This window comes from Gadus chalcogrammus, chromosome 19 (assembly GCF_026213295.1).
Source record: "Gadus chalcogrammus isolate NIFS_2021 chromosome 19, NIFS_Gcha_1.0, whole genome shotgun sequence".
NCBI classification, from domain to species: Eukaryota; Metazoa; Chordata; class Actinopteri; order Gadiformes; family Gadidae; genus Gadus; species Gadus chalcogrammus.
In genome coordinates, this window is record NC_079430.1 from 10891722 (window position 1) to 10919221 (window position 27500).

At 47.1% G+C, this 27500-nt stretch overlaps 2 protein-coding genes across 2 annotated transcripts in view; one reads left to right on the forward strand and one right to left on the reverse strand.

Moving 5' to 3' along the window:
* The window catches only part of LOC130372838 (electrogenic sodium bicarbonate cotransporter 4-like), a 23874-nt gene extending 6314 nt beyond the window's left edge, over positions 1 to 17560 (forward strand). The window contains exons 4-29 of the mRNA XM_056578998.1: positions 152 to 281; positions 417 to 577; positions 1472 to 1627; positions 1854 to 1961; positions 2902 to 2957; positions 3443 to 3600; positions 3983 to 4070; positions 4190 to 4344; positions 4675 to 4806; positions 5007 to 5181; positions 6520 to 6653; positions 7269 to 7449; positions 7936 to 8026; positions 8646 to 8704; positions 9021 to 9212; positions 9729 to 9842; positions 10494 to 10607; positions 11163 to 11324; positions 11747 to 11925; positions 12153 to 12225; positions 12318 to 12386; positions 12619 to 12792; positions 13601 to 13811; positions 14613 to 14746; positions 15164 to 15322; positions 17165 to 17560. Of these exons, the coding sequence (XP_056434973.1) occupies positions 152 to 281; positions 417 to 577; positions 1472 to 1627; positions 1854 to 1961; positions 2902 to 2957; positions 3443 to 3600; positions 3983 to 4070; positions 4190 to 4344; positions 4675 to 4806; positions 5007 to 5181; positions 6520 to 6653; positions 7269 to 7449; positions 7936 to 8026; positions 8646 to 8704; positions 9021 to 9212; positions 9729 to 9842; positions 10494 to 10607; positions 11163 to 11324; positions 11747 to 11925; positions 12153 to 12225; positions 12318 to 12386; positions 12619 to 12792; positions 13601 to 13811; positions 14613 to 14746; positions 15164 to 15322; positions 17165 to 17560 (3761 nt within the window). The remainder of the gene's footprint in view (positions 1 to 151; positions 282 to 416; positions 578 to 1471; positions 1628 to 1853; positions 1962 to 2901; positions 2958 to 3442; positions 3601 to 3982; positions 4071 to 4189; positions 4345 to 4674; positions 4807 to 5006; positions 5182 to 6519; positions 6654 to 7268; positions 7450 to 7935; positions 8027 to 8645; positions 8705 to 9020; positions 9213 to 9728; positions 9843 to 10493; positions 10608 to 11162; positions 11325 to 11746; positions 11926 to 12152; positions 12226 to 12317; positions 12387 to 12618; positions 12793 to 13600; positions 13812 to 14612; positions 14747 to 15163; positions 15323 to 17164) is intronic.
* Positions 17561 to 19710: 2150 nt separating this feature from the next.
* Positions 19711 to 27500, reverse strand: part of LOC130372839 (seizure 6-like protein) — a 32628-nt gene continuing 24838 nt past the window's right edge. Inside the window, exons 12-18 of the mRNA XM_056578999.1 lie at positions 25750 to 25944; positions 25091 to 25282; positions 23147 to 23341; positions 22787 to 22822; positions 21937 to 22051; positions 20890 to 20998; positions 19711 to 20249 (exon numbers count right to left, since the gene is read on the reverse strand). Of these exons, the coding sequence (XP_056434974.1) occupies positions 20220 to 20249; positions 20890 to 20998; positions 21937 to 22051; positions 22787 to 22822; positions 23147 to 23341; positions 25091 to 25282; positions 25750 to 25944 (872 nt within the window). The 3' untranslated portion in view covers positions 19711 to 20219. The remainder of the gene's footprint in view (positions 20250 to 20889; positions 20999 to 21936; positions 22052 to 22786; positions 22823 to 23146; positions 23342 to 25090; positions 25283 to 25749; positions 25945 to 27500) is intronic.

A 27500-nucleotide genomic window follows, 5' to 3' on the forward strand; every position in this document is an offset into this window, starting at 1 on the left:
CTACAATACAGAAGGAAGGAAAGGCATGTAGGCCTGCATTCATGTCAAAGAGATATGGTTGAGGCCGCCCCAGGTCCCCCCAGGTCCCCAGCCCAGACCCATTGAACTGTGCTTTCACTTTCACTTTATGATCCCCCCCCCCCCCTCTCAGTCTCCCCGGCGGCAGAGCGGCTGCGGCAGCTCCTGGCAGAAGAGGACAGCATCCCGACCCCCACCCTGTTCACCGAGATGGACACCCTGCAGCAGGACGGGGACGAGCTGGAGTGGAAGGAGTCGGCAAGGTGCTGCACTAACACACACGCACGCACACGCACACTCGTGCACGCACACACGCACGCTCGCACGCACGCACACACACACGCTCTCAATTGATTGACAACAACTACAAATACGTGACTAAATGCTCGGCCTCCCAGGTGGGTGAAGTTTGAGGAGAAGGTGGAGGAGGGAGGGGAGCGCTGGAGCAAGCCCCACGTCTCCACCCTGACCCTCCACAGCCTGTTTGAGCTGCGGACCTGCCTGCAGACCGGCAGCATTCTGCTGGACCTGGAGGGCTTCTCCCTGCCCCAGATAGTGGGTGAGTCGACCAGTACCGTACATAACACTAATAACAGCTACCCCCTGCCCCAGATAGTGGGTGAGTCGACCAGTACCGTACATAACACTAATAACAGCTACCCTCTGCCCCAGATAGTGGGTGAGTCGACCAGTACCGTACATAACACTAATGACAGCTACCCTCTGCCCCAGATAGTGGGTGGGTCGACCAGTACCGTACATAACACTAATAACAGCTACCCTCTGGCCCAGATAGTGGGTGAGTCGACCAGTACCGTACATAACACTAATGACAGCTACCCTTTGCCCCAGATAGTGGGTGGGTCCAATAGAACCATACATGTACTAATGACGTCTACTCTCTGCCCCAGATAGCAGTTGGGTTCAATAGTACAATATATAAGAGGGACTCTCTCCCCCAGATAGTGGCTGAGTCCACTCGTACCATATATATATATATACAATAATAACAGCTGCTCGGACCCAGATAGTGGGAGGGTCCAATGGTACAGTATATAACAATAATAATAATGGCTCCCCTGAGCCTCAGACGGTGGCTGGATCCAATAGTGTATAATAAAATACATACAAAGATGAAATGTATTGATAAATCCAAACACCAACCCCACCTGTACATTGGTTTATATTAGAGGACTAATGTAAGGTAAACACATGCAAATGCATGCATCACCTCTTAATGGCTGATAGGGTTACCCTCTCACCTGCTGATTGAGCGTTGATGCGACTCACCCATCTTCTGCTCAGAGAGAGTGAAGTGACGTAGCTGTAGCCCGACAATGAACCAAACCCTGGAGGCCTTTCTTTAAAGCGGGGTCAGGGGGTGAGGTTGTCCTTTAATGTGGGAGATGTTGGAGCCTCTTCTGTCAGTTTAACCGTTTGCATCTGATCCCAGACGAGATCGTGGATCGGCAGATAGCAGATGGTCTGATTGGTCCAGAGGTGAAGGACAAGATCAGCTTTGTGTTACTACGGAAACACAGACATCAGACCAAGAAGACAATGCACCGCTCGCTGGCAGACATCGGGAAGCCCTCCAACCCTACTCCTAGTAAGAGTGTGTGCGTGGTTGCGCGTGAGTGCGTGTGTTCAACTCTCTCATCCTTTTTTCGGATGTTTTCCTATACCCAATTATTTTTGTATTCCAAATCAGTCTGTACTAACCTAATGACAATATATTCTAACCTAATTTCTAAGTCCTCTACGACTTCACCCTCGTTCTTCCCCAGTGGGCGATAACAGTCATGTCTGACCCACTGTCCTGTGCTAACCTCTAGACCGTAGTCCTCAAGCTAACCTGAGTCGTAGCACTAGCACCGCCTCCGGTATTCAGCGCTCCACCGAGGACCTGCGGAGTCGCCAGGCCAGCAGCCTCGGCCGTCTACGTGAGTCCACATATGGAACGTGCATGAGACACACACACACACACACACACACACACGCACGCACACACACACAGACACACACGCAGGCACACACACACACGCACACACACAGACACACACAGACACACACGCAGACGCAGGCACACACACAGACGCACACAGACACACACACACACACACACACACACGCAGACACACACACACACACACACACACACACACACACACACACAAACGCAGACACACACACACACACGCACACAGACACACACAGACACACACACACACACACACACACACACACACACACACACACACACACACACACACACAGACACACACACACACACAGACACACACACACAATGCATCTTACATGATGACCTTTGAGCTCACGTCTTCATAAATTGCTGTCTCTTTTTGGTTCTCTTCTGAAACCACAGAACAACACAAAATGTCAACATTTGGTTCCTTCCATTTTTCTCCCTTTGAATGAGAGCGATGGGAGAAAAATGGAAATGTGAAAAATGTGAGCTGGCGTGCGTGGGATTGGTTTTGTCCCGTATTTACTTTCTATTGTGCGCTAATCCACTTGGAAATAAAAGGAAATGAGCCGCTATTGTCCAAGGGAACAATTGGTCACGCTGAACAACTTAGAATAACCCAATAATCTCTGTTTCACCCAAAACAGGAGCTCAAACCTCTGCATCTGCTCATTAAAGAGGAACATTTGTATTCACGCAAAAGCCAAAAACGAAACTGTCTTGATGAATTAGTTTCAATCAACTGACATCAAACTCCTGTTTGGATGGCTGGACTACAACTGGGGGATTTTAGGGAAGGCATTTGCATTTGTTTATTTCCCTCCTTCCTTCCCTCCTTCCTTCCCTCCTTCCTTCCTTCCCACCTTCCTTCCTTCTGTGTCTGCTTGTTTTCGTAGATCCGGCCCAGAGCAGGAGCATGAATGATATTTCAGATACACCGAGCAGCGACCAGGTAACGGCCAGGTCCCTTATCCCCCACCTGTGAGCAGGGTCTGATGCTCTAAAAGGTCCCTTATCCCCCCACCTGTGAGCAGGGTCTGATGCTCTAGAAGGCTGAATTAGGTCAGAGAACATGCATTTGAAATCTGTTTGATCATAGAATAAATAAAGAGAGGGAGACGGAGACAGAAAGCTCAAGAGAGAAGGTGAGAGAGAAAGAGGGGGTGAGAGAGAAAGAGGGGGTGAGAGAGAAAGAGGGGGTGAGAGAGAAAGAGGGGGTGAGAGGAGGAGGAGGGAGAGAGTCCAGCTGGCAAGTGGACTCTGAAAGCAGCATTAGAAGATTAGAGATTGGAACTAAGCACCAAACACTCATGTGCTTCAAAATTAAGATGGGTTGGAGGGTTAGAGGGCGGGGTGGTGTAGGGGTGGAGGTTGGGGTGGGGTGGAGGGTTGGGTGGTGTAGGTTGTTTAAGTGCATCTATGAAATGTGTCCATCAGCTGAAGAACAAGTTCATGAAGAAGATCCCACGAGACGCCGAGGCGTCCAACGTCCTGATCGGCGAGGTCGACTTCCTGGAGAAACCGTTTGTCGCCTTTGTGCGATTGGCTCAGGCCACGACCCTCGGTGGCCTCACCGAGGTCCCCGTTCCGACCAGGTCAGCGTGGCGTTAATGCTCCTCGAGACTCAATGCTTTCCTTCTTCTCCTGTACATTCCCGCTCTGTTTTGCATGACTTATGCCGCTTATGAGCACAATCCTGATTAGTGATTCCATTACATTCGGCAGCACTATAGAAGGCTGTGCCTTTTTACTACGTTCCATGTCTAGCCAATGCTTTGATAGGCTTGGCCTTCAGTTCTGCTTGAATGTGGAGAGTTCGCCTTAAGGCCCCAATATTCAAGATTTAGCAAGATGATCAATTGAATCTAAATCTATCAAATGTTCAATCCTGTACTCCTAGTACTATTATGTATACTATTACTACTACTACTACTGCCACTACTACTACGACTACTAATATGCTCCATGTATCTACAGGTTTCTGTTCATCCTGCTGGGCCCTCGTGGCAAAACCAAAGCCTACAACGAGATCGGCCGGGCCATCGCCACGCTCATGGTGGACGATGTGAGCGAGAGAGACACACACACACACACACACACCACCTCGTACAGAAATCGACTCCCGGTTGCTGTCCTGTTCAGGACAGTTTGTCCATAACACCTGTTTCAACTGTTTCCCCTCAGTTGTTCAGCGACGTGGCCTACAAGGCCAGGGACCGTGACGACCTGATAGCGGGCGTGGATGAGTTCCTGGACGAGGTCATTGTCCTCCCTCCAGGGGAGTGGGACCCCAAGATACGCATAGAGCCGCCCAAGAAGGTCCCCTCCGCTGAGATGAGGTCAGCCAGCGGTCGACCTCATCGACATATTCCTGTCATATTTCATGAAGTGATGATTTGCATTTTTGTTTAATGGACATATTTTGATTTAAATGTATTAAGATGTTAATTGGCATATTTGGATAGCTATCATTCTGATTGGCATTTTGATGCATGTTTAAAAAACAATTATTAACGCGTTCTGTTTTGTTTGAATTATATATATTGCTGAATTTACAAATTATAATTTTCTTGATTTAATACCAGTCACCATGTCTACCACATTACATCCAGTCCCCTCTTCTCCAAGCTCTAATACCCCCCCCCCCCCCCAACTTCCTGTCCACACAGGAAGTCCGTGCTGAATATCAACGAGCTGGGCCAGATGAACGGATCGGCCGGCGGGGGTGGAGGGGCGGGTGGAGAAGACGACGAGATGCCCGCCCCTCATGAGCTGGGCGAGGAGCTGGCCTTTACTGGGAGGTATGGCCTTAGCCTGGGCACGTAGCTGACTTTAGCCCTTAACGTGCTTTAGTTCATCCCTGTAGCATACAAAGTGATTTAATTGTGTCCACGTGGCTGCGTGGTGCGGACATTTGAAAGATACAGAGACCCGTTATGGTTGACCTTTAGAAACACTGCGAACATCAAACAAACACAAATCAGAGTCATACCTGTGGCAGGTTCTGTGGAGGCCTGTGGCTGGACATCAAGAGGAAGGCGCCGTGGTTCTGCAGCGATATCTACGAGGGCTTCCACGTCCAGTCCATCTCCGCCGTGCTCTTCATCTACCTGGGATGCATCACCAACGCCATCACCTTTGGAGGGCTGCTAGGAGACGCCACTGATAACTACCAGGTAATAACTACCAGGTAATAACTACCAGGTAATAACTACCAGGTAATAACTACCAGGTAATAACTACCAGGTAATACCTACCAGGTAATAACTACCAGGTAATAACTACCAGATGATAACTACCAGGTGATAACTACCAGGTAATAAATACCTGGTAATACCTACCAGGTAATAACTACCAGGTAATAACTACCAGGTAATACCTACCAGGTAATAACTACCAGGTGATAACTACCAGATGATAACTACCAGGTGATAACTACCAGGTAATAAATACCTGGTAATACCTACCAGGTAATAACTACCAGGTAATAACTACCAGGTAATACCTACCAGGTAATAACTACCAGGTAATAACTACCAGATGATAACTACCAGGTGATAACTACCAGGTAATAAATACCTGGTAATACCTACCAGGTAATAACTACCAGGTAATAACTACCAGGTAATACCTACCAGGTAATAACTACCAGGTAATAAGTACCTGGTAATCGGCAAGATAAAGGGCTGTGGTGAGGGGAGGGGAGGGGAGGTGGGGTAAAGTAGGAGGGGAGGGGAGGTGGGGTAAAGTAGGAGGGGAGGGGAGGTGAGGTGAGGTAAAGTAGGAGGGGAGGGGAGGTGAGGTAAAGTAGGAGGGGAGGGGAGGTGGGGTAAAGTAGGAGGGGAGGGGAGGTGAGGTGAGGTAAAGTAGGAGGGGAGGTGAGGTGGGGTAAAGTAGGAGGGGAGGGGAGGTGGGGTAAAGTAGGAGGGGAGGGGAGGTGGGGTAAAGTAGGAGGGGAGGGGAGGTGAGGTGAGGTAAAGTAGGAGGGGAGGTGAGGTGGGGTGAGGGGAAGTGAAGCAAGGTAATGTAGGGGTTGGGGTGAGGAAAGGTGAGGTGAGATAATGTAGGACGGGAAATTAGGTTTTTAGAGGAAATATAGGATGTGAGGTAGGAGGGGAGGTAAGGTGAGGTGATAACAGAGGTGAGGGGATGTAGGAGGCCAGGTAAGGTTAGGTAATGGAGGTCAGGTGTATCATGGGATTGGACTTTGTGTCCCTGTCTAACTATCTCTACTTCTGTCTGTCTCCCTGTCTGCCTGTCTTTCTGTCTGTCTCCCTGTCTATCTGTCTGTCTGTCTGTCTGTCTCCCTGTCTTCTGTCTCCCTGTCTGTCTGTCTGTCTGTCTGTCTTCCTGTCTCCCTGTCTGTCTGTCTGTCTGTCTCCCTGCCTGTCTCCCTGTCTGTTTTTTCTGTCTGTCTCCCTATCTGTCTCCCCGTCTGTCTCCCTATCTGTCTCCCCGTCTGTCTCCCTATCTGTCTCCCTGTCTCCCTGTCTACCTGTCTGTCTGCCTGTCAGGGTGTGATGGAGAGCTTCCTGGGTACCGCCCTGGCGGGGACCGTCTTCTGTGTGTTCGGGGGACAGCCCCTCATCATCCTGAGCTCCACAGGACCCATCCTCATCTTCGAGAAGCTACTCTACGATTTTAGCAAGTAAGGTTGGACCTGGGTCTCCCCCCTTGTGTGAGTCAGGATACTAACTACACAAAGTAATCAATCCTTTATGTATTTTTGTTTCGCACGGATGATGTTTAGAGTTTCTATTTACCATCAGGTGGCGTTTTTACGATTACAAGCCATTTCAGAACTTGTGACATCACAAATGGAAGAGTCCATGGATTGATGGATCAGACTGGATCACTTGGTTCAGTCCACTGGGTGGGCTGGTCGGTTGATTTGGGACGTGATGTCGATTTAGGGTCAATTCTGAACACTTTGTGGTTAACTAGAGGGGCCTTGAATTTCCTTTAACCAGAGAGAGGATAGCGTAGTTGTGGCTAGGGTGTTTCCAGAACTCGACTATGTCCGCAATGTACTGTTTTATACTGCATACCGTGGGTATAGCCCCATGACAAAACAGCAGTAGTAGTAACACTCCCCTCTGCGTGCTGCGCCCACCGCGGGTAAAGACCCATGACAAAACAGCAGTAGTAGTAACACTCCCCTCTGCGTGCTGCGCCCACCGTGGGTAAAGACCCATGACAAAAACAGCAGAAGAAGAACCACTCCCGCCTCTCCCGCCCACCGTGTCTCCCCCGCGTCCCCCAGGAGCAACGACATCGACTACATGGAGCTGCGGCTGTGGATCGGGCTCCACTCCTGCCTGCAGTGCTTCATCCTGGTGGCCACGGACGCCAGCTACATCATCAAGTACATGACCCGCTTCACAGAGGAGGGCTTCTCCAGCCTCATCTCCTTCATCTTCATCTCCGACGCCATCAAGAAGATGGTGGGTGACGCCCCCCCCCCCCGATATCTTTTGCGCCTTCTCTACCTCCCTTACCTCTCGGTCTTGCTCCTATTTTGCCACCTAAATGTTTTAATTGGACCTAAAACTGTTAAACAGTGATATTTCACTCTTGAACTGTGTGGCTTGGACCTTGACAAGTAGATAACTACAATGTGTTATTGTTGATTCATTATTATTGCTACAGAATACGTGGTTACATAAACTACAACTGTGGGATCGTCGACTAGTCGTTTAGGGGGGTGTTCCGAGCCAAAAGGTTCAGGGTTTGAATCCTGATGTCCTTTCTCAGGGACCTGTAGGAATCCTTGAGCCTGACGCCCTAGCATTCATCCCCTACCTGCTCCTTAATGTCCTGGATGCTTAAGACATGCAGGCTATCTCAAGGTGAATCGTAGGTCGCTTTGGAAAAAGGTGCTTGCTAAGTTAAGTTGAACAATGCATGTTATTTGACATTTATTACAACAGGTTGGATCCTTTAAATACTACCCAATCAACCGAGGGTTCAAGCCCGACTTCATCACATCCTATAAATGTGAATGCATCGCTCCAGACCAGGGTGAGTCTTCAAGGCCAATATGGTCAAGAAAATGTTAATTTACATCTCGGCTTTGAATAACATATTTGAAATGGAGATGTGACATGATCAATAGTGAAATTTGCATCCCAGTGAGTCTCTTTTTTTATTTAGTTCACCTTATTCCATTAATTCCATTCGTCTTTTACTGTAAGTGACGTTTTCTACTGCTCTGGTCTGTTTCTGCTGCACCACACTGGCTGACCCTTGTTTCCTGAGTGAGTATCCAATGGGGTTCCACAACCTGCTTTATCCCGATATGTCCTTGTGGTGAACCAGGACTTCTTCCATGGTGTCCCAAGACACAGGGCAGTCACTTAGTTCCTATGTTAAACACAGCTTGCTATTGCTACTCTGCACTCAGTCGCTCCAGCTTTGATCGTCCTCAGCCTTGCTTGTAAGGCTCTTTGGGGAAATGCTGAAATGTCTGAAGTTGACAGTAAATGTAAAAGCGGGGAGAGCCCCCTGTAGTCTGAAAGCCATGGGATGAGTTGTCTCAATGATTGTAGTTTGTTTTCAAAGAAGGGATTCCCAATCGGTCAACCATCTACATCTTTTCTTTTTGTTCCTTCCTTCCCGTCTGCTTCTGTGTTGTGGGTAGATTCTACATTGGGCTTCAACATTTCAGCTCCCCTTGCTGACGACAACATGACTTTGTTGGTAAGTGAATGCAGAGATAATGTGCATCACATAATATGTATTATATCAAAGAACGCGTGTGTATGCATCCACCAATCATGAAGCCCTGAGTGGCTTGCTTGGAATGTTATCTCCCTATTATATACTTTCCTTTGTCTTTCTTGTTGTTATCACTTCTGTTTGTTTTCTCTCTCTCTCTCTCTCTCTCTCTCTCTCTCTCTCTCTCTCTCTCTCTCTCTCTCTCTCTCTCTCTCTCTCTCTCTCTCTCTCTCCTCTCTCTCTCTCTCTCTCTCTCTCTCTCTCTCTCTCTCTCTCTCTCTCTCTCCTGTCTCTGCAGTACAACCTGACAGACATGGATTGGGGTTTCCTGAGTAAGAAGGAGTGTGTAAAGTACGGCGGGACGCTGGTGGGCAGTGCCTGCAAGTACGTCCCTGACCTGGCGCTCATGTCCTTCATCCTGTTCTTCGGCACCTACTCCATGACCGTCAGTCTCAAGAAGTTCAAGTCAAGCCGCTACTTCCCCACCACGGTAAGGCAGGAGGATAGCGCCATGTAGCGCCTACAGCTAGTACGTCCTATTGTCACATATCTATTGTGGGTTCAGGAGAACATAATTCTCCTGATCTGAAGCAAACTATTTCCTGGGTGTGTCTGTGATCTCATTGTTATTTAAACTTTGTATGAGCCTGACCCCGTCTCCTCTCCTCTCCTCTCCTCCCCCTCCTTCTCCTCCTCCTCTCATTCCCTTCTTACTCCCCTCCTCCTTCTCCCTCTCTTCTCCTCCACCCTTATTTTCCCTCCCCTCTACCCTCTTCCTCCTCTCCTCCCTCTCTTCTACCCCTCTTCCACCTCCACCCTCCTCCTCTTCCCTCTCCTCTAACCCTCCACCTCCTCTACCTCTCTTCCTCCTCCTCCACCTCCTCCACCTCTCTTCCTCCTCCTCCACCTCCTCTACCTCTCTTCCTCCTCCTCCACCTCCTCTACCTCTCTTCCTCCTCTTCCTCCTCCTCCACCCTCCCCCACTCCTCCTCAACGTGTGTTCCAGTTGCGTAAACTGATAAGCGACTTCTCCATCATTATCTCCATCCTGGTGTTCTGTGGGTTGGACTACTTGATGGAGCTGGACACCCCCAAGCTGCACATTCCCACCCAGATTAAGGTCCCACATGTCCCACACGCTCCCTGAACCCACACCCTCTCTCCCCCACACCCTCCCTCCCCCTCCCCCCTCTCTCCCCATGTCCCGTCAGGGGCCTTCTTGGTTCTGTCTTGGTTCTGAACACTAGCTGGGCAGGGGTATTTGTAATTGTATTGTATTACAGCTTTTGATCACAATCAAATGGTTCTGTCATTGACTATACTTGTGATTACTGTATATGTTGAGAAGATTTAGAAAAATTGTGGCTAGGAGTGAATGAGGATATGATCTGTATTAATGTGAATGACAATTGAATGATATTGAAATAAATATAATTTTATAATTATTTATGATGATATTTCTTTTAGAAATCATATAAATATTGATCAACATGTTATGATTTGGTAAATCTTGCATTCATTTCTTCTTTTCACTCTTTCTTAATATTTTCTCTTTTGTCCATCCTGATGTACCCTCCTACCTCTTTCCTCAAAAAATCCAATCATCCAATCTGTGACTCTGTATCTGTCTGGTGTGTCTCTATCCCTCTGTCTGGCGTCTCCATCCTTGTGTCTGTTGTATATATCCTTGCGTCTGGTCTCTCTACCCATGTATCCGGTGTGTATCATCCCTGTGTCTGGACTTGTGTTTGTTACGCTACCGGATCCTTAGCTAAGGAAGCTAATCAGTGATTTTTCCATCTTCATGTCCATCATGACTTTCGTGGGTCTGGACATGTTGATGGGCTTAGACACTCCCAAACTCATTGTCCCAACAGAAGTCAAGGTATCCTGTTGTGAAATCCTTCTGAAAATATAGTTTGTACTGTCAGTAGAAATGTGTGTTTGAGATAAGATTAGCATGTGTGTTTGTTGTTAAAGCTCACCATGTGATTATTTGTGTGTTTGTTCATGTATGCATGCCTGCACGTGTGTGTGTGTGTATGATGCGTTCTTTATAAATGTTATGTTAATTTAGCAAACTGGTGCATGGTAAATTGTGTGCAAGCATGATGTATTTTGAGTTCACATGTTGTATATATCTTGTAACATTATGTGTGTGTGTGTGTGTGTGTGTGTGTGTGTGTGTGTGTGTGTGTGTGTGTGTGTGTGTGTGTGTGTGTGTGTGTGTTTGTATGTGTCTGTGCGTCTATATGTGGGTTTCTGTGTGTGTGTGTGTGTGTGTGTGTTTTTTGTCTGTGTGTGTGTGTGCGTCTATTTTTGTTTGTGTGTGTGTGTGCGAATGCGTTTGTGTATGATCTGCATGTGTGTGCACCGTGTGTGCGAATGCGTGTTTATGATCTGCGCGTGTGCACCGCGTATGTGTGTGTGCGTGCTGCAGCCCACGCGTCCGGACCGCGGCTGGCTGATCATGCCCTTCGGGAAGAACCCGTGGTGGGTGTACGTGGCCAGCTTCGTGCCCGCTCTCCTCGTCACCATCCTCATCTTCATGGACCAGCAGATCAGCGCCGTCATCGTCAACCGCAAGGAGAACAAGCTCAAGGCGGGAAATATTTCCTTCAAATGTTTTCAATTAAATTAAATTAAATTAAATTAAATTAAATTAAATTAAATTAAATTAAATTAAATTAAATTAAATTAAATTATATTTGTATAGCCCTTAATCACCATTATACCATTTTTCAACAGCTTACCAACAGCATGTTTCATATTTCTGGACATATTCACATGTTTAACCCTTCATCACTAACCTTTTTATAGGAGGTTACTTTTTGCTCTTTCTTTCCATTATTAAAGCAATAGTATTTAGTTTTTTTTTTTCTCTTAAAATTATTGTTTGTTGTCTTATATGGGCCAAGAGTGCCCATTGTCATTTAATAAATACAATACATGTCGTTCATAAAGTACTCTCTAATGATTACTATATAAAGTACTGACCCAGTCTATGCGCGTGGCTCCCTGCAGAAGGGCTGTGGCTACCACCTGGACCTGCTGTGGGTGGGGGTGCTGATGGCCGTGTGCTCCTTCATGGGCCTGCCCTGGTACGTGGCCGCCACCGTCATCTCCATCGCCCACATCGACTCCCTGAAGATGGAGAGTGAGTCCAGCGCCCCCGGGGAACAGCCCCAGTTCCTGGGCGTCCGGTAAGCACCCCCCCCCCCCCCCCTCCTCCCTCCTCCCCTTCTATCGTTTTTTGTTCATTGTGTGCTATTGTTATTTTGTATTAGAAGTATTTGCTTTTTCTAGTTGTCTTTCTAATAATGACCTCATCTACTATCTTAATATCTTGCCTGCTAACCAACTATCTAACTTATTAACTCACTAACAATGGAGTTGTGTTATCAAATTGTCTCGTTCCCCCGGACTTCAGTGAGCAGAGGTTGACGGGCATTCTGGTGTTTGTTCTGACCGGAGTCTCAGTGTTCCTGGCTCCAGTCCTTCAGGTCAGTTGTTTAACATGCACACCGTTACCTGAGCTGGTCCTCCTATCATTCTTCCTGGTGTACTCAGCTGAAACACTGCGTTGTGTCTTCAGTACATCCCGATGCCCGTTCTCTACGGAGTCTTCCTCTACATGGGAGTGGCTTCCTTGAGCGGCATTCAGGTAGGTGTTGCCATGGATACGGGGGGGTCCACCGTCCGGACCCCCAGATTCTAGAAACACCAGTATGCAGATGCATTACAAATTATTGAATGGGATTTATATTGATACTTTAGTCTGATTCTGATGGCCGAGAAGCGTAGCCAGGTTATTCATTTTGGCATAACATGTAGTATCTGTTTGAATACTGACCAGGATCATTACATTTTAATGATCACACTACTTCTACCACCAGTTCTGGGAGCGCATGAAGCTGTACCTGATGCCCGCCAAGCACCAGCCGGACTTCTCCTTCCTGCGCCACGTGCCCCTCAGGCGGGTGCACCTCTTCACCCTGGTGCAGATCATCTGCCTGGCCGTCCTCTGGACCCTCAAGTCCACCTTCCTGGCCATCATCTTCCCCGTCATGGTGAGTGCGTCGCAGAGAGAGTGAGAGAGTGAGAGAGTGAGAGAGGGAGAGAGAGAGAGAGAGAGAGAGAGAGAGAGAGAGAGGGAATAATTGTTTGAAAATTCTGGGTGAGTACTATTACTATTTACTATTTAGTAGAGTATTTTTTCCAAATGGACCTGAGATCCATGTCATTAAGGTCCAGGTGGTGGCTAGGGCATCGTGCCAAGGATGACTCCTGGTTATCCTATGAATGAGGGTCGAACCCCACAACCCTTTGGCTGGGAGTCAAACGGCCTATCAACGACGCTGGCCGGCCCCTGCACTCAGTTAATACTCCTCATCAATCACAATGTGGGAATGTGTTTGTGTGTGTGTGTGTGTGTGTGTGTGTGTGTGTGTGTGTTGGTTCATGTGTCTGTGTGTTCATGTGCGTACATCCATGTCCGTGTGTGTGCGCTTGTGTGTGTTTGTGTGTTTGTTACACAAGTACAAAATAACCCAACTTCAGTACAGAGGGTCCTCACAATGTGTTTTTAACCCTCAGCTCCTTGGCTCGACCCTGGTCTGGTGGTTCTGTGTTCCCTGTAGACCCTGGTCTGATGGTTCTGTGGTTCTGTATCCCTGTAGACCCTGGTCTGATGGTTCTGTGGTTCTGTATCCCTGTAGATCCTGGGTCTGATGGTTCTGTGGTTCTGTATCCCTGTAGATCCTTGGTCTGATGGTTCTGTGGTTCTGTATCCCTGTAGATCCTTGGTCTGATGGTTCTGTGGTTCTGTATCCCTGTAGATCCTGGGTCTGATGGTTCTGTGGTTCTGTATCCCTGTAGATCCTGGGTCTGATGGTGGTGCGGAAGCTCATGGACATGATCTTCTCCCAACACGACCTGGCCTGGCTGGACGACATCCTGCCGGAGAAGGAGAAGAAGAAGAAGGAGGACGACGGAGACAAGAAGAAGAGCAAGAGGCGGCCGGTGGAGCCCGAGAGTGACGAAGAGGTGAGGGGGGTGCACACACACACACACACACACACACACACACACACACACACACACACACACACACACACACACACACACACACACACACACACACACACACACACACACACGCACACGCACACGCACACACGCACACACACACACAATTCTGTCCTTTATCTCAAGTTCTTAAGATTTATTGATGATTAAAAATGCATCCACATTGCAGACTGCAGATTCGTGAACATGCCCTCTTCGCTCCATCTGTTGTTACCGTTTTGTTACTCTGTCAGTGTTGTCCGACTAATAAAGGTTTCCTCTTTGTCCCACAGTGTTGCTGAAAAGGCACTGTATAACAACTACTACTACTACTATTGCCTGTCTGCCTTCCCTTGCTCTCTCCACTTTTCTACCTGTTCCGTCATGACCTCATTCTATCCAACTTTCATTTACCTCCTTTATCTTCCTTCTTTTATCATATGACCTCATTCTTAAGACCTATCCACCTCTTCCACTGTGACCTCACTCATGCACCTCACAGGTTATGACCTCACTCATCCACCACAATAGTTAGAGCCTCACACCTATTTATTTGCAACAGTATGTCTGTGGCAGCACACCATTTTGTCCGTAAACACGTCTGCTACTCTAGTGCATGCCCCCCCACCCCCCCCCCCACCTCCAAAGTGCTCTCCCCCACCCCTCTATAGTGCACACGTCCCCACCTCCATACATACCTCTGTATACTCCTCTCTCTAGAACCGGGTTTGTTGGTATAACCAGTCTTCCCCATACCATTGGTTATAAGCATTATGAGCAAGGTTTTTTCACTGCATGCGGTTCCTCCCTCTGTCTGTCTCAGTCCAAGACCTCGCATCCTCCTCCTCCTCCTTCTCCTCCTCCTGTGACGATTCCAATGGATACCATAACCCCGCCTCCACACTCAGACAGCGCCCCCGTCACCCCTTCGACCCCATCCCCAACCCCCCCTTAACAGTGAGTACGTTTGTTGTGGTGACGCTCTGTACCCCAGTCATCTTGTCTCTGCACACCAGAGTCCTCTTGGGATGTTCTTATTTATGTTAAAGGGACAAAAATGATATGGAATAGGTTGCTTGTAGATTTGTATAGATGATGATATGCACACCATGAATTATTACTCCTTCCTACATCAACACATATGATTGAATAAAACATTTAATGGGTTAGCAGTCCAGTGCAAATACTAAAGAGCTAGCCTTGCTACTCTCACAATAGCTGCTGCCTATGTGCTAAGAAAATGTGATCATGTCATCAGCACCGAGATTTTACTTTTTCTTTTCTCTGTGTGTGTGTGTGTTTGCCTCTGTGTGATCGTTTTGTGCTTTGGGTGTGCTTTTGTGTTTTTGTGTATTTTCTTCTTCTTGTCACCAGGGAGTGAGCCCTTACACGGCCGTGCTGACCACCACTCCGGACTCCGACCACAGGTACTGTGTGTTGGAGCTCCGCGTGCCCTACAGCCACATCCTGTCTGTCCCCGTAGACACTGCTCTGGCATGGGACGCAACCACTGCACCCAAGCACCATGCACCTGTTAGTTAGAGAGGGGGAGGGAGAGAGAGAGAGAGAGAGAGAGAGAGAGAGAGAGAGAGAGAGAGAGAGAGAGAGAGCACCTAAACAGCTAACTTCAGAGAGAAGTAGAGAGAAGAAGGGAGAAAGAGAGAGTGATGAGTGATGCCTTACTCAAATGTAGGATAAGATGATATTATGTTAACATGATATCAATATTAAAACACATAACATTGATATTATATACAAATATTATTTGATCTATTTTATTTTGTAATCTTAATTTTATTTTTTGTTCAGTTGCCGAGGTTTTCAAATGATTACGTTCTTCTGTTTATTATATGACTTATAATACATGTCTTATTAAATAGAGCTATGATTATATAACATATGCAAATAGGAGATTGAAAAGTATCAACAGTCAGAGTGACAGCATCAAGATTATTTTCTGGAGCACAAACATAAGTTAATTCAATTGCATCTCCAGTGTCCCAATGCTGTTCATTATTATCGTATGTGAGTCTTTCAAATTTGATAGTTTATGGGAGGGAAATATAGGGAATTGTCTTGTTGTCAACGTTGGTCCCAGTGCTGTCCTCATCACAACGAACAAGTGAAGCAAAGATTTATTATCACACTACCCACAAGAACACCCTGTCACTGTTTTGTCTCGAGATCCGAATGGAATTGCACCAACACTCCGGTGATTTAATGACCTTAAAAAACAGACGAGTCATGATGACGCAGCAAGATAATGTAGGCTACGTGTCACAAAGGCCTGATGATTCTAGCCAATCAGTGATCCCTTGTTCTGGAGTCCTCGACTAGGATATATTGAAATTACATTTTGGTTGTTTCTTTTAAAGTACCAGATTCCCATTTCATCTATAACCCTCGACCCGTTGAAATATAATAAATTCAGAATATAAATATGAATATGAATATACATTACCCAATATGAATTATGAAGCAAAGATGAAGGATGGTGTGTTGCTAGTGTTTTCAGGGTCTGAAAATGGAAACGGTAAAACTTTATTTACTTTATTAAACACTAGCAGGATTTTCATTAAATATCGACCCCACTTTTTCATAACTCAAATGCCGTCCATGCCCGTAATTCTGTCTCTGCATGGCCTGCTATAAAGCAGCTATTTCCCTGCATCTACGGAGCTGGCTTCAGATTCGTAAAAAAATAATCCTTGACATACTAACACAGTGGATAATGTCCCATAATCAATCCTCCTCAGTTATCAAGTTCGGAAAGGACAGCAAGTATTATAGTTTCAAAAGCTTGTGCAAGAAGACATTCAATCCCTCTGGACCTCCACCTTCACCCCCCCCTCCCCCCGCCCCCCCCCCCCCAAGCTTGCCTCCAGTGCCTACACCTTACCCCCACCCTCATCTCCACCGCCCCCACCTTCCCCTCACCCTTGTCTCCACTGCCCCCATCTTCGCCCCCCCCCATTCGCGTCCCCATCCCCCCCTTGCCTCCCCTGGCTTGCAGCTTGATGGACATGGGTGTGGATGCGTGAAGGGGGAGAGAAGCGGACTAGCGGGGCATGGCCCAGTGGTTCTCTCAGTATGATCACAAGGCCTTGTTTCAGTACCCCTTCCACCAGCACAGAACATTCAATTATGTTAAAGTAGGGTCAAGGGTTAGTGAAAAAGGGGCTTCACTTGAATAATTTTTTCATCTACAGGAAAGTTTTACAGGGTACACAGACCCCCGTTAAGAGAACCACTGGTCCAACGAATGACATTCCACCATCCTCCCTCTCTCTCTCGCCCTCCTCCCCCCTTTTCTCCCCCCTCACCAGCATCACGCTACGTTTGACGATCTGCCCCCCCTCACCCGCCCACCCCCAGGCCAACCCGGTCTACCTGACGGGGGGCGCTCCCTGGGACCCCCGGCTCGTCCCACCACCACCACCACCACCGCCGCCGCCCTGCTCGGCATCACCGCCGTCGCCATGCCAACCGGCCCCCCCGCCCCAGCCCGCGCAGGTCAGCATCCGGGTGGAGACAGAGCTCCAGCGGTCGCTGCTCTCCTACCGCTACCAGCGGCCGCATAGCGGTAGCGATAGCAGTAGCGTTGGCGGTAGCCGTAGCACGGTCTCCAGGGTCACCGTCCACCCAGCTTACGACCCCCCTCGCCCCGCTCCTCCAACCGTCCACCCACACACAGACTCCTCTGTCGCGGCGCGGGACGACGCACCCACACACTCGGGGCCACGCAGCGCATGCGGCGAAACGGTTCTGTGAGGCCATCGTGTTAAAGTCACCCTGACACAGTGACGATGTACACTGTATGTGCATAAACGTGCACAAAGTAATGTCCTTTGCTGTGGTTGTCTTAGTGTAGGTCACATTTCTAAAAAAATTATAATAAAGGTTATAGGCTTTTTCAATAGAAAGTGTAGTGTGTAGTATATGGACCATGAAGTCCAAAATTCAGAACCATGCATACATTATGCTACTAGAAAAATCGAATACTTGTGTTTTTTCCCCTAAATCTAACACTCAAAGAATATGTTTTTGAACAGAAAAGAAGAAAAGAGCGCTAGTAGTGTTTTATAAAGATAGGCTACTGCATAACCCATGGTCCCCCTCGGGCCTTTATAAAGAAACACCCAAATGTCCACACAATTACACACTGCATAAGTCTGCCAGCCCCAACCGTCATCTTTGCTAATCTCGTTGTGTTTGAGGATTTGTGTTGTGCTATGTTTTTATGTGTAAAACCGTATGGAGAGTTTTATGGAAAATGTTAAATGCATATGAAACATTGATGTACATGTGGCTTAATTAATAAACTAGTTATGATAGACTTTCACTTTTGGATGTTTTTTTTCCCTTTTGTGTACAAGAGGAGATTTGGAGGGTTGGGATAAGTGGATCAGAACAAAGGTCAGAGGACAATTTAGGCCTACATATTGTCAATAGCGACTAAATCTGGTTAAAATTGAGGTTAAATAATGGAACACATCACACGCAAGCAATTGAAGACTTGAATTGAATTGAATTGAATTAATTCTTAAAATAGCAATCGGCATCCACAGATACTCTGTGAATACTTAATATTATACAAAATATATGCTGTGAAAGTAAAACAAGTCAAGTTTTCTTCATTCTGCTCATCTTTGTGTGAGTGGGAGCGTTGAGATATCATCTTGTTCCCGTTAGGGAGAAGCTAGCTAGACTAGGTGTTCTGGATTTCATATTTGGGCAGCTTTCAATAAACAGATAAAATTGGTGCCAGTCAGTAGCCAATCTTGTTTCTGTCCCCTATGACTATCTGTACATATTGAGGTAATTCTACCACTGCTACTGTGACGCCTCGTTTCCACATACGTATGTTTTTCGTATCCGTGCTTCCGTAAATTTACGGAATGAGTCGCTAGTGTTTTACGTACGGACATGAATTTATTTATGGACAAAAGATGGGGGAGCGTATGATAATGGCCGTTTTTAGGAGACCGGTACTTTGGAACATGAGGATCGACATATAGGCCTACAGAGATAAATACAAAACCAATCAGGCTTGGAAAGAGATCGGCGAGGAGTTTGGCCTGCCAGGTACTTACATGTTTTGTGAAAAACATAAAAACTTTCATACGGTATCTCCGTAAAACGACGGCGAAAGTTAAATTTTTTGAAAGTATATTACGGACATACCGGACAGAAATTTTACGGAGGGGAGGAGTCTCGGAGGAAAAACGGACATTACGGAGAATCACATAGGAATTAATGGACTTTCGGTCGGAGACGGTTGGATCGCATACGAGAATGTACGTATGTGGAAACGAGGCGTGAATGTTCATGGATCATGTTGCGAGTTATATTTTAAAATAACAGACGTTGACACATATTGTTTCTTTCATACTTTTTTAATTTAAAAAAATCCATTTATTTACGCAAATTGTATGACCTTTTTTCTGTCTTAATGAAAATGTACATTTATCAATTTGCATAAAACATCACATATACATTAAAATAGATACATCCTCTGGGTTGGTGAAGCTGCTCCTGCCACGCTCCGTCACTCCGGGCTACACAGTTTTCAACGATAAACTCCCGTTCTCCACAAACTATTTCATAGTTTTTCCTCATACAATTCGACAATAACCGAATCAGATGTGTTAACAAATCCGTGTGGATATTTTGAATTCTACAAACATTAGGAAACAAAATGGTAGCTGTAGTAGTGACGCTAAGTAGCTAGCGGACTAGCCGTTCTTGCTACAAACAGGGCTTTTTTTGGCGGGAAAAGCCCCGCTAATTACCATCCCGGGTTTTTCCCCATGTTGCCGTTGCGTGATGTGGGCCTGTGGCTGGTGAAATAGTATTTATTAAAAAAATAAAAAGTGCCCCCCCCCCCCCCCCCATATGATAATTTTTTGATTTATGTTATTTCAGAGCTCATATTCTCTAAGTATTTCACATTTGCCGTTTTGTATTCACTCTTGCGTGCGTTGGGGTCGTCTTTGTCGTGCCGTTTATTTACACGTTACCAGTCCTACCGTTAAATAACAGCTGAGCAAACGGACAACACATTTTGTACAAGTGCATCATTCATTTTCCGTCTCCGTTCTTCTGTTCCGTCTCCTCCTTCGTAAACTTCTTATTTCCCCCCTTTACGGTCCTGTCCTATCATCCACTCCTATTCCCTCAACACGGTCCCTCTCTGTCTGCAGTATAAGCTGTTGTCGTATGAAAGTACAAGAGAAGAGGATGGCTGTTTGATGGCAGAGGCAGGGACATCATGTGTAGTTATTTACATTAGCTCTGCCTGGGAGGATTCCAAGGTGGTGGAGGAGGAGGAGGAGGAGGAGGAGGAGGGGGAGGAGGAGGAGGATGAAGAGTGTCGAAGTGGGGAGTCAGGTAGTGGCTCTTGTTTCAGATAATTAGGTAGTCAGGGCTATCATATTGATACCTCATATTCACGAGTGTCCTGTGGCGACAAAGAGAGAGAGAGGGAGAGAGAGAGGGAGAGAGAGAGAGAGAGGCAAAGACCAGAGATGTAACTTTTGTATTATCTCATCATCTCATTACTTGATTCCCTTGTACAGCATTTCATTCCCTCTGTGTGTCTGTGTCAGCACGCCTGAGTGTCTGTTTGTCTATGTGTCTGTTTTCTGTGTCTGTCCATATGTGTGCCAGTGTGGGGGATTTGCACCAAAGTTGTGGTTAGGTTAGTTATGAGCCAGAAGAAGTGATTCACTTGTATGCCTAGTCAGCTTAAGGTTGCGTGGCATTGGGCGTATCAGATCAGAGAAAGGTGCAGTATATAACCTGAAGTTATGTACTGTATACTCAATGTCATACGGTGCACACTTTAATCCAAAGCCTCAGACACCAGTAGTGCATACCTTATTTATCAAGCCACTAACCCCTGGCGGTGTTAAAGCCGTGCTCTATCCGTTCAGCTATACCTTCAACACTGTCATTGTGATCAGCTTACTTGGACCTCTGTGTGTGTGGTTAGGTTAACGAATTGGAAAAGGTAGCATTTTAACGGCACAGTCTGGCACAGCATGTGTGCCAATTGACCCGTCAGTAGGCAGCAGTGAGCTTGGCCCAGAAACACTTACGCCTCCAGTCTCATAGAGGGGGTTGTCAAACTCTGCCTCCACAGTGATGTGTCTGTAGGGGTTGGGGTAGATCAGAGGCAGCCGGAGGTTGGAGCTTGGGTACCGGCACCTGACAGGGCAGACAAAGACATGACAGGCGAGTTATTATACTATTACCCCCGGCTCCAGCCTTCCTGCTATGTTATGGATTCAGAGGGGAGACAGCTCCGAGCCCGGGCTTCGTCCACTGGGTGGATGAAGCTTTCACATGGGGAATTTTAATAAGTATATTTCTACACTTGGCAGTCGAGAAAGTGTTGAAGCGAAGGAAAGTGTATCGCCCAGAATCTACCCGGACTTGAGCTTGTCTGATTTGTGAGACGACAAAACTATTTACTGTTTTGTTATTTATCTAATACTTTTATCTAAAGTGACTTACAGTGAATTCAGATACATGACATTTATAAGCAGGACAGGGTTAGACAGTACAGGGAGAGATCATTAAGAAGCAGGACGGGGTTATACAGTACAGAGACAAGTCATTAAGAAGCAGGATTGGGTTAGACAGTACAGAGAGAGGTCATTAAGGAGCAGGAAGGGGTTAGACAGTACAGAGACAGGTCACTAAGGAGCAGGTAGGGGTTAAACAGTACAGAGACAGGTCACTAAGGAGCAGGTAGGGGTTAGACAGTACAGAGACAGGCCGCTTTAAGACGCCTACAGGTTAGACTGCGGACATTGAGGCTCAAACCCAGTTGCCTTTTCGGCTGGGAATCGAACAGCCTGTCCACTAAACAGCCTGTCCACTAAACCGCATACCCACTAAACAGCCTCTCCACTAAACAGCTTGTCCACTAAACAGCCTATTGACTAATCAGCATGTCCACTAAACAGCCTGTGTCCACTAAACCGCATACCCACTAAACAGCCTCTCCACTAAACAGCTTGTCCACTAAACAGCCTATTGACTAATCAGCCTGTCCACTAAACAGCCTGTCCGCTAAACCGTCCGTTTATCAGTGCGAGCTTTAAGAGATGTAAGGCGCGGCTGTTAGCTGGAGGACCGACCTGGTGATGTAGACATAAGCCCCTCCCAGCAGCGCAGACAGGAGGAGGACCAGAATGAAGACAGTGAGGGCGATGTTGCCCCCGTCCAACCGTGAACTCGCTGGAGCTTCTGCCACTACAGGATGACAGGGAACAGGCAGAGAACACTGATCACACCGTTAATGAGTTATACAACTAACAACTACAGGATGACAGGGAACAGGCAGAGAACACTGATCATAATACTGATCACACCGTTAATATGAGTTATACTAACAATACTAACCCTAACTAACAAAACTACAGCTCCTATTACCACCACCACTACTCACACTAATGAAAGTTATTGTAGTATTCACATAAGATGCATTAATATTAGTGACACCAGTAAAAGAGATATCAACAGTGTGAAGTATTAGTATCCTTCAACAGCAAGCAACTATAAAATATGTTAAGCACTTTATAGCGTACAAAAACGGTTAAATGATGTTAACACTTTCACACTAAGACTTTCTACATTACTTGAACAATATAGTGATAAACACTTTGTAGCAGAAAAATATACACGTAAACAGATGGCATACAAATACACATATCACAAGATAGTTCAGATATAGACGCTTAGAACACAAACAGTTATAAATAACACAAAATAAAACCACCACATGACTTAAATCATTACAAGCAGAGCGATGCAGGAAGAAAGATCACAGTGGAGGTGCAATGCAGGGCATTCCCATTACAGACCAGCAGGGGGACCCAGAGAGCACTGCTTAAAGGCAGCAGTAGCAGCAGCAGAGTGCGCGTACACGCACACACACGCGCAAACACACATGCGCACACAGAGGTCATAGCAACAGTACACACTCACCTTCCAAAGCATGGTTGCCAAGGCAGTCATGGGTGGCTGCAAGACATCACTCCATCAGTCAATTGCAATTCAAAACAGTCACCTCTCGCACTTTCTCAAAGTTGTTGATGTGGTTGTTGTTGCTGTTGCTTTGTGACCAACCCAAAAACGCAGCTCGCATGCAGAGTAGGAGGGGCAGGAGGGGGGGGGGGGGGGTAATTCAATTCATATCATATCAATAAGCATGGGGGTCAGGAAATATAATTTGACAAATGTTCTTTCGACACATGCCTGAAACGTGTTATGCATGAAACAGCTAGTGGTTCATCCAGGCCACAGCGGAAACAGAACCCCCCCCTCCACGTTGATTTTTGGTCTCACCCCTGCAGAGTGGAAGTGGTCCGCTCCAAAAGGACGGCTTCCCTAGGATGCACTTGATGGCGACCTCGCCGATCAGCTCGTAACCTTGGTAACAGACAAAGGTGAGGGACTCCCCGGGCAGGTACAGCCGCTTGGACAGGATCTGGTACCCGCTGTCGGGGAGACCCGGGTTCTCACAGGAAACGGACTCCTCGGCTGTGGCAAACCACCCGGAAATGACGAGACAAGGTGATGACCATATTAGGAAATGACGAGGGGGAGAGAATGCCCATATAAGGGCGTCCATCTGGAGGCCGAGGCGACCAGGTGTGACAGCATCTGGCTGCTGGTTTGATGACATGACTCATGGCAGATCTCCGCCCCCTTCTCCAGGTGGCCGCCATGCATTAGCATGCTATTTACATATCAAAACACTTAGTAATCAGGGACGCACGCCGGATCACGTAGACACACACAAACACACTGACGCATGCAGACACAGAACCCCACACAAACAAACACGCCGTCACACACACACTCACACACATCGTCACTCAAACACACACACACACGCACACACACAAGCATGCCCGCCCTCACACAGGCTGACACTCTCATACACAAACAAACACACGCCAGGGTCGGTGAGGACCGAGGGTGCCAGTCGTGGTTCCTGTGATAAATCACTAAATAAATCACACAGCCCGTCCGCGTGTAATTGGATAGGGCAAAAGCCAGTGGTTTCAGGACCAGCTCTACGTGATGGCGCAGGGCTCTACCCAGAGGGCTGTCTATACTGAAGCCTGGTGCAGTACCCGCTAAACATAAGGGGTTTAGACCACGGCCTGACTAGAGACATTCTGGCCTGCTGCTTGGTGGCTAAGGGTTGTTTTGTGGTTGGATTTTTGAGGATATGTCAAAAGTAGAAACTGTGCAATATTTTTAGATGCTGTTGTTGAATGTCAATCAGGTTTCTCTGGGCCGTAGCACTGCTTGTGTCTACAAAATGAATCTACTGTCTGTTTGCAATACATAATCTTCCATATCATATAATAATGATGCCCTATGTTTGTTTTAATCATCAATATTGCAGTGGTTGTTGCTTTTATGTGTATAATAAGGGGCTTGAGTTAAGAATCAAGAATTGACGAGAGAGAGCAGAAAGAGAGATAAAAGTGAGCATGATTTTCGAACTAAACATCCACAAAATACCTCCCCTCCCTCTCTGCTCTCTCCAACCCGACGTTTCTCCACCATTTAGAAGTACTTGTATTCAAGTACTTGTGATTGACAGGCAAGATGGATTCCCCGAACAAATGAGGGGAGAAACGCCCTGATTGGTCGGAATACGCCAGGGTCTAAATGGTCTGTGGAATTTGTGACAAATTATTCTCACATAGCAATTCACTAACTAATAGCTGACGGATGGCAATAACAGTTATAACAAATGACCCATAATAGCTATTACATCTTTCCTACAGCCCCTTTAAGGGGATATATTATACCACCAGGTCTGAGTGTGATTTGCCATTACAAGCCGTTTTGAAAATGTGCAGCTTCTGACATCACAGGTGGGCGTGTCCACCTAGATGTGTGACGGATAGATGAGCAACGTTTGCTCCAGTCCACTGGGTAGGCTGGTAGACTGATCTATCCAGCACACATCTAGGTGGACACGCCCACCTGTGAAGTCAGAAGCTGCACATTTTCAAAACGGCTTTTAATGGCTAATCACACTCACACCTGGTGGTATAATATGTCCCCTTTAAGGGGGCTGTAGGAAAGATTTAATAGCTATTATGGGTCATTTATTAGAACTGTTATCGCCATCCGTCAGCTATTAGCTAGTGGTATAATACATCCCCTTCATTATACCACCGCTAACCCTCCTGTCCGCCCTCTGTCTGGGCCTCCCACCCAGGGCTCTCCCCAGGCCGGAGCTCCAGTCCGACGGCCGCTACTCACAGACACAGTGGGGGAGCTTGGAGGTCCACACCGGGGTGCCTGGCTCCCGGCCGTAGCAGGTGAGCGTGGCGCCGCCCTGCAGGACGAAGCCGGGGACGCAGGTGTACTGGATGGTGGTCCCGACCAACAGCTTAGGGTCCGAGAGGGACCTGGTGGAGTGGTCCACGTGGCCCGGGTCCGAGCAGTACATGACTGACGGCAGAACGAAGGGAGGGGTGAGTGTGGATGGGTGAGACACGAAACCTATAAGGCAGTGTGAGTGTGTGTGTGTACGTGTGTGTGTGTGTGTGTGTGTGTGTGTGTGTGTGTGTGTGTGTGTGTGTGTGTGTGTGTGTGTGTGTGTCTTTGTCTGCATCGATGTATCTACTGTGTGTATCTATATCTGTATGTCTATGTATCTATATATGCATCCATCAATGTACTTATGTTTGTCTATTTATCCTCATCCTCATCCACTGTGTGTATCTATCTATGAATCTACTTTTGTAACCTAGCATCTACTGTGTGTATTTATTAATGTGTCCTCGCATCTGCAGTGTGTCTCTCTATGTTTCTACCACGCGTCCTCACGTCTACTGTGTGCATCGACCTGCGTATCCTTCCATCCACTGTGTGTCTCCCTCCACGTCCCTGTGGCTGTGCCCCCCACCCCACTCAACTCTTTTCGCAGAAGGGGGGCAGGGTGCTCCAGGAGAGGTCCAGCTGGCAGCAGAGGGTGTCCTGGCCCACCAGGTCGTAGCCCGGGTCACACTGGTAGGTGATGCGGGCGCCACGGACCAGCGCCGCGTGAGACGTGGTCTTCCAGCCGTTCTGGATCTCAGGCAGGTCCGGGCACGAGTCGTTACGGGACACCTCTGGGTTGGGCGGGAAACAAACGGACCAATGGGAACAAGGCGTGTGCATGAGCTAGTTCTGATGGTGGGTGTGACTTAGATCCAATGGATCCTAAGGGACTGTTTTAGGAGCAGTCTGTGAAGGAACGTTGGGCCCAACAACCACCGAATATTTTGCATGGTTTATCATTTCATTGCCTTTCTTTCGTGCTGTTGAACAAAGAATACATTATAATAATCATGCGTTTAATTTGCATAATGGAACATTCTCTATGTATATTGTTAGTCATTACAGTAGTCGCCTTTCGGTCTTCGACCATGCCAGTGATCAGATGCAACAGAGCAGGAATGAGGGCGTTTCATGTTTTAGTGCGCCCATCTCGTGACCGACTCAGTCCCCGGCGAGCCAAACATTGAAAGATTGAAAAGATTCTAAGCCACTGGCTCTGAATGTTAAAAAGGTTGAGAACATGACGTTCCCTCAGCCAATGAAAAGGGAGTAAAATCTCTTTGCCATTCCCGGTGGATTCCATGAAAACAACGTGGTGAGGATGCACAAGCATTTTAGGAATATGGTGGAGACAAATCCATCCAGCTAAAGTGTGTTACTTATTCATCTGCCGACACGTGTTTTATAGATTTATGCAGATGTGTGTGGATGTCTCTAAATGCAGCAGCCAGTCAGACATACCAACCACACTCAATTTCCAGACCATTAAATCCATGCTGAGTTCACGTTGTCACGCGTTCAATTACAATGGCTTAGCCTCATAAGTTATTCACAAACGTCTGGAAATCAACTGTCTGATGTAGTAGGTAAAGGATGGTCTGTTGCAAGTGCTCTGTTGGAAAGCTTTTAGTGTGTGTGTGTGTGTGTGTGTGTGTGTGTGTGTGTGTGTGTGTGTGTGTGTGTGTGTGTGTGTGTGTGTGTGTGTGTGTGTGTGTGTGTGTGTGTGTGTGTGTGTGTGTGTGTGCGCATTAACAACTTGACGGGTTACAAGTCTACATGTAACTGTGTGTTAAAAATGTCTTGATCAATTCTCCTTTTTCATTCTTTATTGACGGTAGGTTATCTGAGGCCAGACAACCACTCACACAAGCACACACACATGCACACACACACCCAAAGTGTGTGTATTCATGCTCGCATTTAATCAAAGAATCGATGCCTTCTTGCTGTGTGTGCCTGATGAGTCCCTCTGGGAATCGCACATGGACAAGAATGCGTACATGCGCACAATATGCATTACACAACGCTGGCAGGTGTCGGATAAGGAGAGCATAGCAAATTGCATTGCATGGTTTGAGTGGGTGTGTGTCTGTATATGCGTGTGTAAGGTTGTGTTGGTGGGAGCATTCGTGTGTGCATTGTGTATTGCTGTGTGGGGACATGTGTGCATGGATATTTTATATTTGTGCCTGTGTGTATGAGTGTTTTGCTGTACGTGTGTGTGTGTGTGTGTGTGTGTGTGTGTGTGTGTGTGTGTGTGTGTGTGTGTGTGTGTGTGTGTGTGTGTGTGTGTGTCTGTGCATGTTCTGTACATGCACAGGATCCAGAGAGGGGCCCGTTGAGATGC